The sequence below is a fragment of the Marmota marmota genome, unplaced genomic scaffold (genome assembly GCF_001458135.2).
Source record: "Marmota marmota marmota unplaced genomic scaffold, marMar, whole genome shotgun sequence".
NCBI classification, from domain to species: Eukaryota; Metazoa; Chordata; class Mammalia; order Rodentia; family Sciuridae; genus Marmota; species Marmota marmota.
The window spans coordinates 13,104,430-13,122,824 of record NW_026000240.1 but is presented as its reverse complement, the minus strand read 5'-3'; the positions used below and the strand labels follow the sequence as shown (position 1 = coordinate 13,122,824).

At 44.5% G+C, this 18,395-nt stretch overlaps 1 protein-coding gene across 4 annotated transcripts in view; it reads right to left on the bottom strand.

Moving 5' to 3' along the window:
* Kcnab1 (potassium voltage-gated channel subfamily A regulatory beta subunit 1) overlaps positions 1 to 18,395 on the bottom strand; it is a 313,546-nt gene that overhangs the window by 56,193 nt on the left and 238,958 nt on the right. For 3 of the 4 annotated variants that reach the window (XM_015486934.2, XM_048793902.1, XM_048793904.1), the window contains 4 exons: positions 18,150 to 18,229; positions 16,069 to 16,113; positions 12,458 to 12,502; positions 10,367 to 10,410 (listed from right to left, as the gene is read on the bottom strand). In XM_015486934.2, the coding sequence (XP_015342420.2) occupies positions 10,367 to 10,410; positions 12,458 to 12,502; positions 16,069 to 16,113; positions 18,150 to 18,229 (214 nt within the window). The remainder of the gene's footprint in view (positions 1 to 10,366; positions 10,411 to 12,457; positions 12,503 to 16,068; positions 16,114 to 18,149; positions 18,230 to 18,395) is intronic. The other variant, XM_048793903.1, reaches the window with a different exon arrangement.

Sequence of the window (18,395 nt, the reverse complement as noted above, 5' to 3'; positions counted from 1 at the left end):
TTATTCGACAAAATGAAAAAAAATTTGATAAGGCTTTTGACAACCCACAATAAAAAATTAAAAAAAAAAAAAAAAAAAAAGAAATATTCCTCAAAAGCTCATGAATTGAAGGCTTGGTCCCCAATGTAGCAGTATTCAGAGGTGGGGCTTTTGGAAAGTGATTGGATCGTGAGAGCTATGATCTCATCAATGGATTAATCTATTGATGGATTAACCAATTCACGGGGTATTAGAAGGTGGGGGAAACTTAGCAGGTGTGGCCTGTTGGAATAAGTAGGTCCTTGGAGGTGTGCCTTCAAGGCTTTATCTTGTCCCTGCATAACCCCCACTCTGTCTGCTTTTTGGCCACCATGAAGTTGGCAGGTAACTGTTTTCCACTGTGCACTTCCTACCATGATGTTCTGCTTGCCAAAGGCCCAAACCAACAGGATCTAGTGAACATGGACGAAAAAACTATGAACCAAAACAAATCTTTTGTCCTTTAAGTTGCTTTTCTCAGATATTTTGTCACAGCAACACAAAGTGGAATTGCACAATACTACAAAGCTATAGAAATCAAAACATCATGGTATAGGCATAAAAATAGACACACAGACTAATAAAACAGAGGGGAGAATCTAGAATTCAACCCACAAATCTACAACCAACTGTTCTACAATCAAGTGTGAAGAATATACATTAGGGACAATTTTCTAAAAGAATGGTTCTGAGAAAATCAGGTCCACACGCAGAAGGATGAAACCAGATCCTGTCTCTTATCAAGTATGAAGTATCAACTCAAAACAGGGTGATTGTTTTAATGCAAAACATGAAGAAGACAACGTAAGAGGAATGCTTTTAAACATTGGAGTGGGCAAAGATTTTGGGGGTTAAAATTCTCAAATCACAGGAAACAAAAGCAAAAATAGACAATTGGGATTATGTCAACCTAACAAGATTTCACATTCCAAAGGAAAAAAACTAACAAAGTAAAGAATCAGACAGACTGCAGAATTAGATAAAATATATGCCAAATGTCCATCTGATAAGGGTTACTATCCAGAATATATAAGAAACTCAACAGCAAATTATCATCACCATCATCATCATCATCGTTGTCCAATTAAAAAACGGGTAATATTCCTTAATAGACATTTCTCAAAAGACAACATACAAATGGGCAACAGGTATATAAAAAAATGCTCAACATCACTAGTCACGGAGAAATGCAAATAAATCACTGTGAGATATCAACTCACTCCAGTTAGAATGACTGATGCAAGACAGAAAGAGAGAGAGAGAGAGAGAGAGAGAGAGAGAGAGAGAGAGAGAGAGAGAGAAGTGCTAGCAACGATGTGAGAAAGGAAACCCTTGCACCCTGCGGAGATGTAAATAGTACTGCCATCATGGAAAACACTGGGGGGTTCCTCAAAAAAAAAATTAAATAGAACTGCCTTATAATCCAGCTACCCCACAGGTCGGTGCATATTCAAGGAAAAGTACATTAAGAGAGTCCTGTACTCACTACAGCACTGTCCCCACCAGCCAAGAAATGGGACCAACCATGTTCATCAGCTGAGGAATGAATACAGAAAGGCTGGCCTGTGTACATGGTAGAATATTATTCAGCCACATCAAGGGTGGAGTCCCACCATCTTGACAACATGAATGGAACTGGGAGACATCATGTTATGTGGAACAAGCACAGAAAGACCACCACCACACCATTCACTCATGTGGGATCCTCAGAAGTTTATCTGTGGCAGGTGAGGGGAGGACAGTGTCTCCAGAGGCTGGTGAGGGTCCTAGGGGAGGGGGAGGGGGGAGGAAATGCTGGTCCATGGCACTGAGTTAGGAGAAATAAGTCCCCGTGTGTTAGGTGTGACTCAGTGGGCAACTGCCAGGGATGGTGATGGGTGCTGCATTTCAAAGAAAGGTAGAAGAGGATTCTGAATGTTTTTACCACAGAGAGATGGCAGACGTATGAGGAGCTGGGTATGCTGGGTACCTTGGCTTGAATCTTAGGCTGTGTAGACATGCATCTCATGGAACCTCATAAAACCTCATAAATATGCAGGATTTTATGTGTCAACTTAAAATTTAAAAAAACAAAAATAACAAAAAATACGTTGAGTACAAGGATGTGATCTCTGAAATCTTTTTAAAAAATACATTAAGGCTGAATTTGCCCCGACAGAGGAAAATCCTAAGACTCTGGCATGGTCACTAGCAGTTGCTGCAAAACACACGCCTCGCAGTGACCTTTCACAGTGAGTCATGTGGAAATATCCAGGAGCAGCTGAGCATCAGAACCAGCCTCCCTTTCACAGGTTTTATTTTCTTCTTGAAAAAATGCAAATTAACGTTTATGTTGTGAATTGCTTGATGGGCTTATGGTGAGATTGGAGATTTATTTGTTGTACATCAAACCCATTAAAATGATCAGAAAAAACATGTAAACCTATTGAAATTTATGGAACCTAAACATATAGCTGAGCTCTACAATTTCTACCATTTTTATCATTTTATATTCTTTGAGGAGAAAAGAAAACACTAGAGGCTATGATTCAAGAGGTGATATAAAAGAGAAAAATTCTGGAACCAACAATCCACATCTGAGCTCTAACCATTTCATCATATTCCTGTGAATACTCAGAAAAAATTAATTTCAGTAAAATTAATACTTCCCTGAAATAGAATGTATTATATACAATATTACACAACCAAGAGGAGGGCGGCATCCAAAGACCATTTCCCCTCATCTGAGAGGAGAGGCGCAGCATCTCCTTATCAGCCTCTTGAATGGCTCAGGAAGTCCGCAGGTTTTTCCTCTTTTTATTAGAATCCTGAAATTAATTGCCTGTTAAATGAGGCCCTTATAAATTTAAATTTGGCTCATTTAGATTTGATTTTCAAACTGGTTTATCGGACAGCCACAATTACTTTTCTGACAAGAAAATGGAGTGCTTAAATTTAGTTCCGGAAATATTTTCCATTCGTTGAGACAGAATTGTCTGTGACGGCTCTTGTTTAAAGCTCTGATGAAGAGATTTGAACAGACAGATGTTAGGAGGTCTCATCCCTGCTCTCAGGGCTGGGACAGTGCCTGCTACTTCTTGGGGTAGCTTGAAATTAAATTTACCTTAAGAAGTACTGTGACATGAGCCACTCTTTGGAAACATCAAATGCAGGCAGGAGATAAGCGATAGCCAAGCAGACAAAGGACAGGGTATCACGAGGTTTCATAGGCTGATGTTCTGCTCCCTCCCATGCTTGACATCTTTGACTTTTGTGTGTGTGACTCAGTTCTCTAATCTGCAGTGAAGCTGGCAATACTACCATCAATATTGCTGCTCCAAAGACTGTAAGACATTTGACATAAATGTAGTGTGGTAATTGTACTACTGTGTTCTTGTCAAAAGTTTCAGAGGAACAGAGCAAAGACTATAGGCTAACTATTTTCTCTGGATCCCTTGATTTTATTTTATTTATCTATTAATTTTTTTTTGTAGCTGTAGATGGACAGAATGCCTTTATTTATGTTTATTTTTAGGTGGTGCTAAGGATCAAACCCAGTGCCTCACACATGCTAGGCAAGTGCTGTGCCACTGAGCGGCAGCTCCAGAGATACATTTAATGACAGTTCTATTCCATGCCTGGCTCTGGAAAAGATGTCCTCCATGGTGATTGGGCATTTCATGGGCCAGGCACAACTTCAGCCATTTACTGTCCTGTGGCACAAGCACGTATTCAGTCCCACTTGATCCTGAAACTGTGCTATAGTCTGGGGACAAAATCTTCATCCCATAGAGCCTACAGTGCCTACTGAGGGCATCTCCTGAGGAGGTCGACTGTTAGGTCATAGTGTCTGCTTAGATCATTACAAGGACTAGATGGACAGGTCAGTCTCATGGCATTTGGTCATTTCTCACCTCCCAACTCTTTCTTGATATTTGGGCGGAAATTCAAGTATATTCATGTGAGACTACAAAAATGATATGCTGTATCAGGTCAGGGATCCCCACTCTGACTTCAAAGGGGAGGGAAAGGAGATGGTATCCCTGAGACACACCGACCACTCACTTTGAGAATCTGTGATATGCAGTTTTGTGATCCATGGTGTGAGTTCTGGGTTTTATTCAATGTGAGACTCAAAAACACTGGCAAGGGGAAGGAGAGAACTGGGGAGTTAAGGGGGGACTAAGAAGGAGAAATAATATGATCAGCTTTCCATTTTGAACTGATAGCTCTGCCTTCTGAGAAGAAAGTGTCAGTGCAAGAGTGACAGCATTGACAGGTGACCGTGGCAGATTGAGCTGGACCAAGTTGGTGAGAATGCTTGTCTTCAAGACCAGTTGTGTGGGTGGAAGTAAAAGGACCGGTGGTATTACAGGTGTACAGGGTGGTAGAGATGGAAACCCAGATGGTCCTGGTTTTTGGCCTGAGAAGTGGGGTGACTGTGCTAAGATGGGGGTCAGGGGAAGAGCACATCATGGATGGTGGTAGGAGCTGGGTTAGATCTGAACAGCATGGCAGTTGCTCCCCCGGAGTCCTTGGCATCTGGATGGGCCTGTCAGGCAGTCAGAGGAGGCTAGGCACAGAGGCTGAGGTCCAGGACACCAGTTCAAGATGGTGTGAATGACCTGGTGATGTCTCTTAGCCTCTGTGAGGCTCAGGTTCCTTATCTGTACAAAGATGGAATGAAACCAGATAATCTTTCTGCTTTGTTTTTTCACATGACTGCAGACCAAATCAGAAAGTCCTGCCTCTTCCTGTTTGGATGCTTTTAATCTTGTAGCAATAGGTGAATCATAGGAATAGAAAGTCATGCTCAACCAGCGTCTCCTTAAGAGCCATTTAGGATTTTACTCAGATAAACAAGCATCATGTTTTAGCTCCATTGAGCAAATGTTGTGTTGAGCACTGGCTTGGAGCCATGTATTGTTTTAAGTTTAAGCAGACATGCAAAAATGCATTGACCTTGGCTTCTGATGGGCAGCTGGGCAGCTAATTGCTTTTGAAGGAGGTAAGTGCTGAGTGCCACAGGCCTATTCACAGAAGGTGCTTCTGGCATTAGCTCATCCCAGGAACCAACCCAGTGTCTGTGGAGGAGAGTTCAGGAGGAGCAGAAAGTGCTCCCCGTCTTTGAGGAAATGTTGAGAAGTTAACTGGCAATTCCTCAAAAATGCCCAGGATAATAGATTATGTAAAGATAACAGTTTCCGAGTGACCACAGTAAAAGAAATCTAAGTCCATCTTTCTTTCAGATTCTGAACTTTAACAGGAACTGTTTTGTTTAGAAGGTGAAGTTTAATTCAACCTAAACTCATTTCATAGGCTTTTAAAGAAATATGCTTATTCTAGGGTTTAAAGCAGATTGACATGCTTAAAGGTGGATGGGATGCTTTGTGTTGCAAGTTCAATTGTGTAGAGATGAGCAAATTAGCAGTTTGGAGATTCTGCAAGGGTTCTATTCAAACATGCTGTGTCACCTGTTAACCTACCACACATTTGCTTTCCTATCTCGCTTGGAGCAAAATTTTGCCTTAGATGTTGCACACTGCTTATAATTTCCAGTTTCTTTTAAACGAGTCTCTCAGTTATGATTTAAGATACACCTGCTCCTTTTAAAGGGACTGTTGATGTGTTAGAATCATATATTTAGTGGAACCTCCCATCATGAAACAGGGTTATTTTGAGTGGGTGCAAGTTTCCATGAACATGGTACACTGCAGAGGAATCCTGTGGTGAACCTTTTGTTAAGAAATTTATTCAACTGAAAAATCCTCAATTATCTTTTCTTGTAAAATTCACAATAGTGTTTATATAACATTCGTCATTCACTAAAAAATTTCAAGCTGAGTTTTCTCAGTTTATTTATTTTGCCTGCGCCTACAACGATGGTTTGTGTTTTGAATCACACCACAAAAACTGTTGTTTACCTAAAAGGCAAATGTAGACTTAGACACAGCTTTGGATGGTAAAAGCACAAAAACAGTTTATTCTTACAATGTGTCTTATCAAATTATTCCTATTCCTTTTTTTAAAAAAAATTTTTGTAGTTGTAGATGGACAGAATGCCTTTATTTTATTTGTTTATTTTTATGTGGTGCTGAGGATCAAACCCAGTGCCTCACACATGCTAGGCAAGCACTCTGCCACTGAGCTACAGCCCCAGCCCCTATTCCTATTCCTTTATATTAGACACTAAAGGAATTTGATCTGCCAAATTCTGACATTGGCACAAATTGAGGCTGAAAAGAACATTCATGGAATGGCTGAATGAATACATAGAAATTTAGAGCCTGAAAGGACCTTGGGGTTGTAAATGGAGGTAATGAGCTTCTGATGAGATTTCTTCCCTCTTTCTGTGAATCTAAAGAGAACATTATCACCAGCTGATCTCAATCAAAGAATTTGGGCTCACTGAAAAGACCTCTCATATGAACATTTTCAAAACTACATTGTGCACAAGTCAAGCTCATTTTATACTCTGTAAACTAACTCAGGTGGCCAAGGCCACCCAGCCTGCAAGTAGCCTGAATCCTACATTAATTGGACTTTGTCTTATCTTCTAACAGTGCTTCTCAAATTTAATGTGCAGAAGAGTCTCCAATGTTAAATAAGGTCCCCTTCATCACAGAAAAAATAGCAATGAATTCCAAGGATAATTATGTGTAAACCTCTTCAAATTTTATTTTGGTTTAGAAATCTCATGTCTCGGCTTTTCTGAAAAATTCACTTAATTCTCTAATTTCTGTCTGCCTAGACTGAAATTATACTCATGAGCTCTTGTCTTTGGCTGAAACTAAGAACTTCAAAATAACACCAACATTAGCAACATCATAATAAGTGATCTCAGTCTCAAAAGTGTGAAGTCTTATGTTGAAATTTGAATCTGGGTCAGTTTGGATTCCAACTGAACTGGTTTAGAAGAAGAAATTTAAGGTACTTCTATTAAGTTGTATGAGGCTTGAAGAAAACTGATTTAAAAGAGAGTGAATTCTGAAATTACGCACTCACACTGAGAAATATCAAAGCATGGAGATCCGATGGAGATGACAATAGCAATGAATCTCTATTCTCTTTATAAATCTGTTTGATTTTATAATTCTTTTTGAGTCCAGAGTGAGCCATTTTCTGAATCTCTCCCCCTTTCTTTCTTTTTTTTACTTATTTATGTTTTTTTTTAAATTTGTTCTAATCAGTTTTACATGACAGCAGAATGCTCTTCAATTCATCATACACAAATGTACTACAGATTTTCACTTCTCTGGTTATACTGAATCTCTCTCTTTTATAATTAATTAGATTAAAAAAGAAAAGCCAGAAACTTCCAGGCAGCCTACTGTTGGTTCCACTGGGAACTTCAAGGTGGCACTTGCTGTTTCTGCTGAGGACTCCCTGGCAGAGGGTGGGAGTCTGGCCTGGGCTGGAGCAAGAGGGTGCCTGTGCAGAGGCAGCCTGGGTGGGCTTTGGTGTCAGCCTGGACTCTGCCTGGGAGGGGATTCTGCTTGGGAGAGGTGTTGGGGAGTGTCCTGGGGGCAGGAGGTGGTGGTTCATGGGAACCTGCTTTGTGTTCTTGTCCATAAAGAGCAGGCTAGCGGCCACACTTATGGGAACAGTGGCACCGGTGAGGACAGAAATGACATTTATTGTTCATGACACAGCAGACACTGTGCTCCAGGAAAATTAGCTGATTTCCATCCCCACTAGTAATGCTGTGAGGAAGGAACATCTGTGGGCTGTTTTACAGTCAAGGGGACAGGATCAGGGGCTTAGTGAGGTCTGGTCAGCGCACAGTCATCCAGCTCAGAAATGACTGTCAGAACCCAGACGGGTCTGATTCCAAAACCCACATGCCTACAAGCAGAATAAAAACCAGCCAGTGAGAAATGCCAGGCTCATAGCAAAACTTGGAAACAATGGAATGATATAATTATTGTTAAAAGTGTGTGTGTGTGTGTGTGTGTGTGTGTGCGCGCGCGCTGAGATCTGGTTTCAAAATTCTCCATTTTAGGATGGAATTTGAGAGCATTATGTTTAGTGAAAGAAACCAGACTCAGAAAGTCAAGGGTCATATGCTTTCTCTCCTATGTGGAAGGTACAAGAAAGAAAAAAAGGTGGGGGGAGCTGGAGAATTTCATTAAATTAGAAAGGAGACCAGTAGAAGCAGAGGAAAGGATCCAGGGGGAGGGAAAGGACAGGTATAGTGGGATGAAATTGTCCAAATTATGTGGTGTGCATGTACAAACATAGCACAGTGAACCCTGCTAATGTGTAAGATCATAATGCACCCAAAAAAATTAATCCTAAAAAGGTCTCCCTGACTGAATAGTGGAGTTATTTGGTTTTTTTTTTTAACTGTTATTTTAAAACATCTCAAAGTAGTCATATTCACAGGTCAGTGAGAATCTCCACCTTCCAAACTGGAATGAGTATCCTCACATTAAACGTTCTCTTTTAGATTAGGTGCATGGGGAGAAAAGGGTCATTGCTGAAATGAGATCCTGGGGAAAAGTATTTGCCACTCACAGGATCAACAAAGAGTGACATCACTCATGCATAGAGAGCTTTTGCAGGCTAGCAAGAGCCAGCCAAACTCTCAGAAGGCAAAGGACCCAAGGACATGAAGAGCTGATCTTCAGGGAAAGAAGTTACGAAAGGAGCTTAGACTCACAATAAATGAGTGCATGGATAAGCAAGTAAATGAAAACAGCTCATTCAATTGATTGACATATTCATTTTAGAAAATAATTTTGTGGTAGAACATGCCTTGTTCCTTGGCCTAATAATGCCCCATCTAGACTCATCCTCACTATGGCAAGAAGGTCACTTACATAACCCTTGGAAATACTGAAGATACTGGAAATGTCTATGTCACGTGTGTGTGTGTGTGTGTGTAGAATATAATTTAATCGAGAATAAACAAGGTGTAGACTAATATTCATAGCCTGATTCTATTGCATTAATACACATATTTCTATATTGTTAAACACAAGTGAGTATACAGATCGATGGGTAGAGAAAGGAGGCTGCATAACTAAGGGAGATATGTTAAACTCTTACACTAGATTGTTAAACTATGGAGAGATGAAATAAGACAGGAGGACTCCCATTCTTTATTTTTATTTTTAAAGTTTTGTGATTAAAGTACATTTTGGTTTGGGTGGTGTTGGTATTGCTTAGATGAAATTATTTCTAAAGAAAGGGAAAATCGTCAGTCTCAATGACTCATGGTGCATGTAAAGTTAACAGAAAAGCTTGGATTTTTATGAAATAGTTTATAAACTGGTATAAAGATTGAAAATATGAGGCAACCTCTTTAAACACTTTTTTATGATTGCAAAAAGTATAAGTATAAAAATTTTTAATGTATAGACAAACAATAAATAAAAACCATTCCAAACTCTCACAGTCCCCACCATGAGGTAGAACAACATTACTGCACCACACCATGGTCCTTGCAGACTGTTTATTTCCTGCTTATTTATAAACAATGTGGAGTTTTGGATACCATTGCAAAAGCAATGGCACTGTGACTCAATTACCAGTGGTAATTCTCTACAAGTTTTCCCTATGGCTGTGTATATGCCTTCTTAAAAGTAGTTCTAATATGTGTTCACACTAAAACTTGTACACCCATCATCACAGCCACATTATTCATAATAGCTGAAAGGTGAAAACAACCCAAAAGTAATCAACCGGTAAGTAACAAAATATGATATACCCATATGGTGAAATATTATTTGGCAAAACAAAAAGAATGAAGTACTGATACATGCTACAAGGTAGGTATGTGAACATCATGCTAAGTGAAAGAAGCCCGTGATGAAAGTGTCCTGAACCGTCTGTTGAATCTCTAGAGTAGATTTGTGGTTGCTTGGGCTGTGGAGGGTGAGTAGGTAGTGGAGTGACTTCTCATGGGTGCCAAGTTTCTTTTTGGATGGATGAAAATGTTGTAATATTAGGTTATGAAGGTTATCACATACCTCAGAGCCAACGAATTGTACCCTTTAACAGATCAACGTTCATAATATGCAAGTTATATCTCAATAAAGCCTTTTGAAAAGTCTCATGGGAATACTTCATTATATTGATAGTAGCTTGTACAAGACAAGAGTTCTGGACAATTGCCTTTTGGTAGGGGGCTCCCAGTCTCCCTATGTCCCTGTGTCCCCCACTTGCAAATCCAGGAACAAACATGGCTGATTGTGGATATATATATATATATATATATATATATATATACATACACACACACACACACACACACACACACACATACATATTTCCCCCTTCCAATGGGTTTTGAATCTATTTGTTTACTACTTTTCTTGAACCAGAATCCCATATATGAAAATAAAATCAAAGTAGCAGTACCCACCTTCAATAATATGCTTCCTTGACAACCCCCTTTCTGTTTCAGCTCTGTAACAAAAGAGAAGCAAATGTCTATAAGCAGGGGTGTGCTTTAAAAAATTATTTTTTTGTTTCCAATTGCAGAAAAATAACCATTCTTACTAAATCTGAATTGCTAATTTTATACCCTGTTCTTGGCCAATTCTGTACCACTAGTTGCTGAAGAGGGAAGGCTTGGGAGCAGCACACTGTGCAGACCTCTTTTGGCAGGGGGGTACGGGGGAGTGAACTCAGGGGCACTTGACCACTGAGCCACATCCCCAGCCCTATTTTGTATTTTGTTTAGAGACAGGGTCTCACTGAGTTGCTTAGCACCTCGCATTTGCTGAGGCTGGCCTTGAACTCACAATCCTCCTGTTTCAGCCGCCCAAGCTGCTGGGATTCCAGGTGTGCGCCACTGTGCCTAGCCAGACCTCCTCCTCAGAGGCCCCAGGATATGAATTGACCATGGCTGTGACCACACCATTGATAACCCTCAGCTCTGGACTCAAGTTAACAGCTCAGGCGCGTGACTCTCTCCATATGTGGTTTGACACATAGTTCCCAATCTGTCTAAAGAAGACAAAAATCTTGGCACATATTTGTGAGTCGACTCTAAGATGGCCATGATACCATTCACTTTTCCAAGAAAGGAAGCAAATTGAAAAGGAAAGCAAATATGAATTCCAAAAAAATTCAACAACCATTCTTTTTAAAAATGTGATGAACCAACTTTCCTTAAATTAGTATCCTAAGAAGGGAAACATTTATGGATAAGGACTTTGGCCCTCCTGGACAGTTCCTGAGCTCTGGAAAATTAGAAGGAAACGGGGCTGTTGAAGTGTGGAGTATTGGTGAGCTGTTTTTTCAACGTCCACACTTTGGGCAGCCTCTTTTCCCACATGGTACTTGACCACTCATCTTTGTGAAAACACCCACCTATTGTATCTATTACAAACAGAGGCCGTTGTATGTGGGACTTCATTACATAGTGGTTCATGAGAGTGTCCCAATTCCTGTTTGTTTCTACATGACGGCAAGGTTTTCATACCATGGCAAAAGTACCAGGCAGTAGAACCATGAGCCAAAGCACAGACAGTGGGCGCCCCTGTTCTCAGGGTGCCAGATTGCCTTGTTTTATACCAGACAATAGGATTATAAGTCTAAACCCCACCTTTCTGTCTTCAGGTAGTCATCAACAGGCTCAAGAACAACAAACTATGCGTGTGTGTGTGTGTGTGTGTACGCGCACAGAGACATTGTGAATAGAAGGTTCCCCCCAAATAACTGGCTTTTGCTTCCTATTAAAGAAAAACAGACTGTTCCCAATCAATTATAGATGGTAAAACAAAGGTTTTGTTTGTTTCTGTCTCTTGTTAAGACTCCAGCCTTTCGGATTTCCCTGAGAAGCACTGCCGACTGTGCCCTGAAGTGTGGAAGAGCTTGTGGTCTGTACGTGTGGGTCAGAGGGACCAGCCTTCCAGCTCCAAGAGCAGGCTGGCCATCAGCAGCTGTCTGTCCTGCGGAAGCTGTTCTGCATCCTACAGCGGAGAGGGGACTTCTCTCCCATTCGCCTGGCAGTGTGTGACCCCGGCACGGCTTCCCAGGGTTCTCCGGGGACGTGGTCCTTTTGATCAGTACTTTCAGAGCGCTCTGAAGAGATGATCAGACACTTGCTTGTGAAGCCAGACAAGGTATTTTTATCTTCACATTCCACAGAAGTCTCCGAGTTTGGGCAGATTTGAGTCGCTTTTATTCTGTAACGCTTTGTGTTTATTTTCTTTTCTTGAAATTTGGACTCTATTTTGGAAATGGTTCTAAGTATGACACTGAGATTAGGAAAATCTGCACGAATCACTTGGTAACAAGTGGCCACCGGCTTTGTACTAGATTTCTTTGGGACTCTCTTGCTAGAATTGCCTCCTAAGTGAATTGATTTTTCCTTAGTCTGAGAGGGAGAAAAAAGCCCTGCCTCTAAGCCAATCAAATTTGGTGAAAGTTAGATGTAAAATAGTTACCTAAAAGAATAAAGGCATGAACTCTCCAGTAGGGAAAATAAAATAAGTAGTTGACTTACTTTCCACCCCAGTAGAGTTTAGTCGTGATGACCAGGCTGGACCTCCTGCACAGCAAACAGACACAGAGAAACCGTAAACACGCTGTGGGCATGTTGTTATCATCGCACCAGAAAGAAGTTGTTATTGTGCCTCACAAAACATTGCTAAAGAGATAAATTAGCTAATTCATACCAATGAAATGTAAGGAGAACAGGGATGGAGTGGGAGGAGGGCAGTGGCAGTACAGGTGCCTGGAGGTCAGCTGGAGGGCCAGCCACCACAGCGGGAAGGGAAGCGAGTGGACTTCTGGGTGAGTGGCCTTAGAACACGAGTGAGCAGACACTCATGGGCATCTGGTACAGTGCTATTGCCCGTGAACTTGCCCAGGAGGAAGTCCACCCTGTGCCCAGGACTATGGGCCCAAAACTCCCAGGTATTATCCTCCCAACCATCACGCACAGGCTGCAGCTGACCATACAGCAATATGAGTGACAAGGTCAAGTTCAATAGTCAATACTTTATTTGAGTGTTTTATTCAATGGAAATGCTATTTTAGGAAAACAGTCCTAAAATCCTTTACTCAAGGCTCTACCACTTAACCTCCAAGGGAAGGAAATACAGACATCTTGTCAGCTCCTTGGTTACCTCCTCCACGGCACAGCTGAGGGTGGGAAAGACCCCCTGGTGCCGTAGAACGAGGTATGAGCACTGCCCCCACAGAATGAAGAGTGGGGGCAGATCTCAGTGTCATCCACACTCTCTAGGTGTGTGATCTGATTGAGCTGCTCTGGAGCAAAAATCATTTGAGATTCGAAGGTTAAGACCAAACTTTGGAAGTATTTGAAGTCAAAGGCTTATAATTCCATGGGCTGTAGGGTGGACCCTCCAGGCTCTCAGGATAATAGCCTGGCGTGGTTAATGACAACCCCTGGGAAAAGACGGTAACAGTTCTGACAACTCACTTGCAACAAGAAAAATCTGTTGAACATGTCAGCAATCCCATCCCACTGAAGTTAAATCCCTGAAAAATTCTGTAAGTCACAGTAACGAAAGCTCTACAAACACATGCTCCTGGAGATGACACAGCCCAGAGGGCCCACGTAGATTCCAGGCTAATGCACCAGCCCCAGTGTGTACCCTAATAGCAACCTGCCACAGGGGAGCAGGTCTCCTCCAGCAGCCCGGTAAATCATCTCTGACTCCCGTGGAAGCTATTAGAGCAGCTCTTGAGAGTGGGTGCAGAATGAGAATGAGCTGGTGAGGCAGCACAGCCTGCAAAAGGCTTCTGCCCACCTTCTCTCACTTTGTCAGCATGACAGGTCATCCACAGTAATGCTGCCCATTTTATAGGTGGGGAAATTGAGAATCAGAGAAGTGAAGCAACTTGCCCTGGATCACACAGCCAGCAAGCAGCAGCTCAGGGGTGAGAGGCCAGGTGTTCCTGGTGAAGCTGCTTTACAGGGTCAATGCTGGGATGACAGGCTCATCTTTTCCCAGTCTCACGGGGGCAACCATGAACTGATACAAGCTTTCTGCAGCGTGGTGGGAGCTCCTGGTTTTGTTTGCAAGGCTGAAGGGAAGCTTATGAAATATGCATGTGAGTCTGTTTTTCAAAAGGGTGCATGTAAGAGGTTCTGCAGCCCTGGAGAGGGGTGGCTCAGGGTGCCCGGGGAGGAGTGGAGCACATGGGAGGTGCCCCCTCTTCGTCCTCAGGTGTACTCTGGAGCCCCCACAACACAGGCCTCACTGCACTACTGGTGGGCTTGGCTCCAAGGGTTTTTTTTTTTTTTTTTTTTTTGCATCAGGGACTGAACCCAGGGACACCTAACCCCTGAGTCACATCTCCAGTCTTTTTTATTCCGAGTCAGAATCTCACTAAGTTGCTTAGGGCCTCACTAGATTGCTGAGGTTGGCTTCGAACTTGTGATCCTCCTGCCTCAGCCTCCCAAGTGGCTGGGATTACAGGTGTGTGCCACCACGCTCAGCGCTCTAAGGGTTTTGTTTTAGGTGCAGTTTTTATGTCCCCTCCAAAAACAAACATGTCAAATTCCTAACCCCCAGCACCTCAGAGTGTGTGAGCTTATTTGGAAACAGGGTCATTGTAAATGTAATTAATTGTGTTGAGGTAAGGTCATATTGGAGTGGGGTGGACCCCAGAGCTGATGTGACTGCTGTCCTTAGAGGAAGACAGACACAGGGAGGAGCTGCTTGGTGAGGAGGCAGAGGCTGAAGTGCTGCCTACAAGCCAAGGATCCCCCCCAGGAGCTGAGAAGGAGGAGAAGGGTTTCACCTAAATTTCAGGGGGAGCATAGCCCTATCAACATCTTGATTTTGGAATTCCAGCCTCCAGAATCGGGCAAAAGTTAATTTCTGTTGTGTTAGCCATACAATTCATGGGGCTTTGTTGCAGCAGCAGCGCTAGGGAACAGCTGCAGGCCCTGTCAGGCAGGGATGGAGCCATGTCACTCTGAGGGGACAAGGTAATACTGGAGCCCAGGTGAAGAACTGGGGTGTGAAGGGAAGAACAGCTCTCTTTTACCACCCTCACAGTCCCCTGGGGTGGCAGAGAGGAGAAGGGAGAGTGAAAAAAGGCCATGGCTTTCTTGTTCAGATCTCCACAGGCGCCTGGCTTCCACATCAATAAGGCTCTCTCTCCCTGCCAGATATTTACCTCCGGAGTGCAGTGTTCACGGCCCTAAGAACACAGGGGCTCCTGATCTCTACTGTGGCCTCTCCTCCCAGAGGGGGTTTAGCCCATGCATGCAGAGGCAGGACAAAGCCAGGGCTGAGCTGTGGGTGTTGGGTGTCTATGTTTCCTGGACTCCCTTAGAAGCACCTGTCTGAATACTAGCTGCTTACTTTTCTTCGCTGGTCCTAGGACATTCTCATTTATTTGGTCACCACTGGACCTTCTTCCAGAGCAGAGCAGGACCCCTGACTTGCCCAGCAGTCTTTGCTGGTTCTATGCTCATGTTGGGCAAGAAGTGGCTGCTGGGACACCATGGAGAAGTGGAGGGGGTTGTCCCCTCCCCCGAAGATGCCATGGCTCCAGAGGTGGCGGGATGGGACGGGTATGCACAGTGCTTTGTGCTTCTTGGAGGGGTAGCAGAGGAAGCACTTTCCTGGATACCCTGGAGCTGATGGGGCTCCCAGGCACAGGGAAGCTGCTGGCTGACGGGGTTCAGGTAAGAGGCTTGGGGACCGACCCCAAGGGCTTCTTGTTTCATTCCTTCCCTGGAGCTGGAGTCACTACTAAAATGACAGGTGAACACGAATCTGAGTGTGCACACAGTCAGCTGCCTGCAGCTCGCCTCCTGCACCAGACCACAAATGGCAAAGGCACAAACTTGTCACTTTCTTTCAGGCACCAATGTCTCTTAAGCTGCCCTCTTTCCCTGCCAACCCGCAGTAATTCATGGTGATCAATGACTGTTCCATCACTTTTGAGGCACAGGTAATGAACTTGTTGGCTTTTATTTTCAAGCCACTGTAAATCATTTCTTTACTGAGGGTTGATTTTTTTTATTTGACAGCCTTTTGATCAGGTGGCATATGATTTTATTTTCCCTTCTGTGGCACAAAATAATAAGTATTTTAAAAGGCAAACAAACAGTTACGGAAAACACGGTACCTCCAGCCTTTCTTCTTGATGATGCTGCCCAGGATGACCTCAGCCCTGGAGGGAAACAGATGATGTCTTAGGGCTTAGGGTCCTGGAGGAACAAGCACCAACCCAACACCAGAGCCACCCCGTGCCTCCCTGTCCCCCAGATAGCAGCTGCTCTTGGCTGGAAGCGCAGCTCCACTGTTTCTGCCTGCACCTGCAGAATCCTGCTCCAGAGCATTCCAGAGGCACCTGCCAAATCCTGGTAGAGACCGCCTCAGCCCGGTGCTAAAGGACACCAGAGCCACTTGGCAGTTGGGCGTTTTTTCAGCCAGAGGGCATGCATAAATGTCCTGCTTGGCAGGATCCAGGGGGAGGCAGGGCTTTCCCCTAACTGCTGCAGAACATCAGTTGTGTCCTGGAGGACATGGACACCTCATTTTAGATGGCCTAGACCAGAAATGCTGGCTCCCTGGTGGCTTTGGAGGATAAAGCAAACCCTCATATGAGCTTAGCTGTCCCCAAGGCCAGGCTGCAGGTGCAGTGGCTCACATGAGAGTGTCCTGGGTCCCAGGCAAACTTGTCATGTGAGCAACATATAAGGAGACATGACAAGTGTCTGTTCTGTCCTCAAGGCTGGGCTATGGAGAGGTGCCCTGGAGATACCACACTGCCCTCCCTTCTCCTCGCCAACCTGGGACCAAGACCCAGGAAATGAAAACTTGCTTCCCTGCTTCTCCCAATAAGACCCCCTGTGCAGGGTGTTGTGAAGGGGGGTGGGTGGGGTTAGAATCGGCTCCTCAGCAGACTACAGAGGGAGCCATGCAAGCTACCTGCCTTGACTGCAAGCTCAGTCTGTAGTGGACACAGCCTGCACTGAATTGTGCTGCAGGTCATCCCTGTCTCTTCATCTCTCCTGTCTGCCTTCCCCACCTGCTGTGGCAGCCTGACAAGACACAGCACAGCACGAGACCCTCTCTGAGCTCCACACTGAGAGTCAATCAGTATGAATCAGAACGGCCATCCTCACAGCAGGGGGCAAGCGGGACCCTCTCCTGCCCAAGAAGAAAACACTGGGAAGGGGATGCAGGAGGGAATATGGCCTTACCACTTTGTTCTCCCCTTGGATTCAACAGAAAACAGCAGGGATGTGGGTTCTGAACCTCCCTGAGGGTCCTTGAACATAGATCTCTCCTTGGACAGGAGGTGACTGAAAGTGCTCGGTGGCCCTGCTGTGATTGGAGCCTGACTGGGGAGCCCCTGCAGGTGGCCTAGCCCTCCCCAGGGCAGGGAATGAGGCCTGCAGGAGACCACGCTCCTCTAGTCCTCTCAGGATGGCACAGCTGTTTACACTGAGGATTTCCTTTCTTTGGTTGTGGGGGTTGAACATGATGACCACTCCAGGAGGCCCAGGCCCCAGGTCTGTTCTGACATGTGCTGGTTACGCTGGTACCTGGAGGCCTGGCCTGTGGGCATGCCGCCCAATCTATTCTGACTTCTCAAGCCCTGCCCCAGAGCCCAACACCAGCACTGGGTTCCCAGGGAACCCCACTAGTCTGGCTGCTCAAAAGAAGAGGCTCTCTGTAGCCTTGTCTGCAGCTCTGAGAAGCCTCTTGCACAAGGCGTTGGTTTCTTGGCATCTTTGGGGAGTCTGGCTTTGAAATCTGATCTGCCTGGAGTGCCTACATTGCCCAGGCCTACAAACAGGAAGAGCATCCCTGCTGCCAGGCAGGCAGGGTGTCCCAGCTTCCCTGGGGACTTCCGAATCAGGAGACGTGGCGACAAGGCCAGCTTTGGAAACAGCCCTTGGACGCGGCTTTTTCACTTCCTGGCTCAACTATTCTCTATCCCCTGATCTCCACCACCACCACTCAGGTGCCCGCCACCTCTGCCCCTTTGTAGACCACAGCAGGTGCTGACTGTCCACCTTCCATCAGGTCAGTTTCCCACACAGGGATGGTTTGGGTGGGCAAGAGGTCCAGGGGTGGTCAACTTCCCAACCACAGTGGAGAGAGCAACACCCTTCTCATCAGCACCCGGAAAAGGCCTGGGCAGGCTCTCTGGGTGCCACAGATGCCCCTGAGGGACACAGGAAGGTACCAACTTACTTTCCAGCTGCATAGACCTCGGCTGTATCGAAGAGATTAACGCCACTCTCGTACGCGATTGTCATCAGTCGTTCAGCAACCTGCAAGGGGACACAGAGGCCAGTGAGAAGTGCCCAGCCTTTTCCAAACCTGAGAAGCAGCTTGAGACCCTTCATTAGGAGCACCCTGGCGTCTCACCCACCACCTGTCATTCTCAGTTGGAAAGAGAATAAAAGCAGCCCCGGGCATGGGCGACGTGAGGGACAG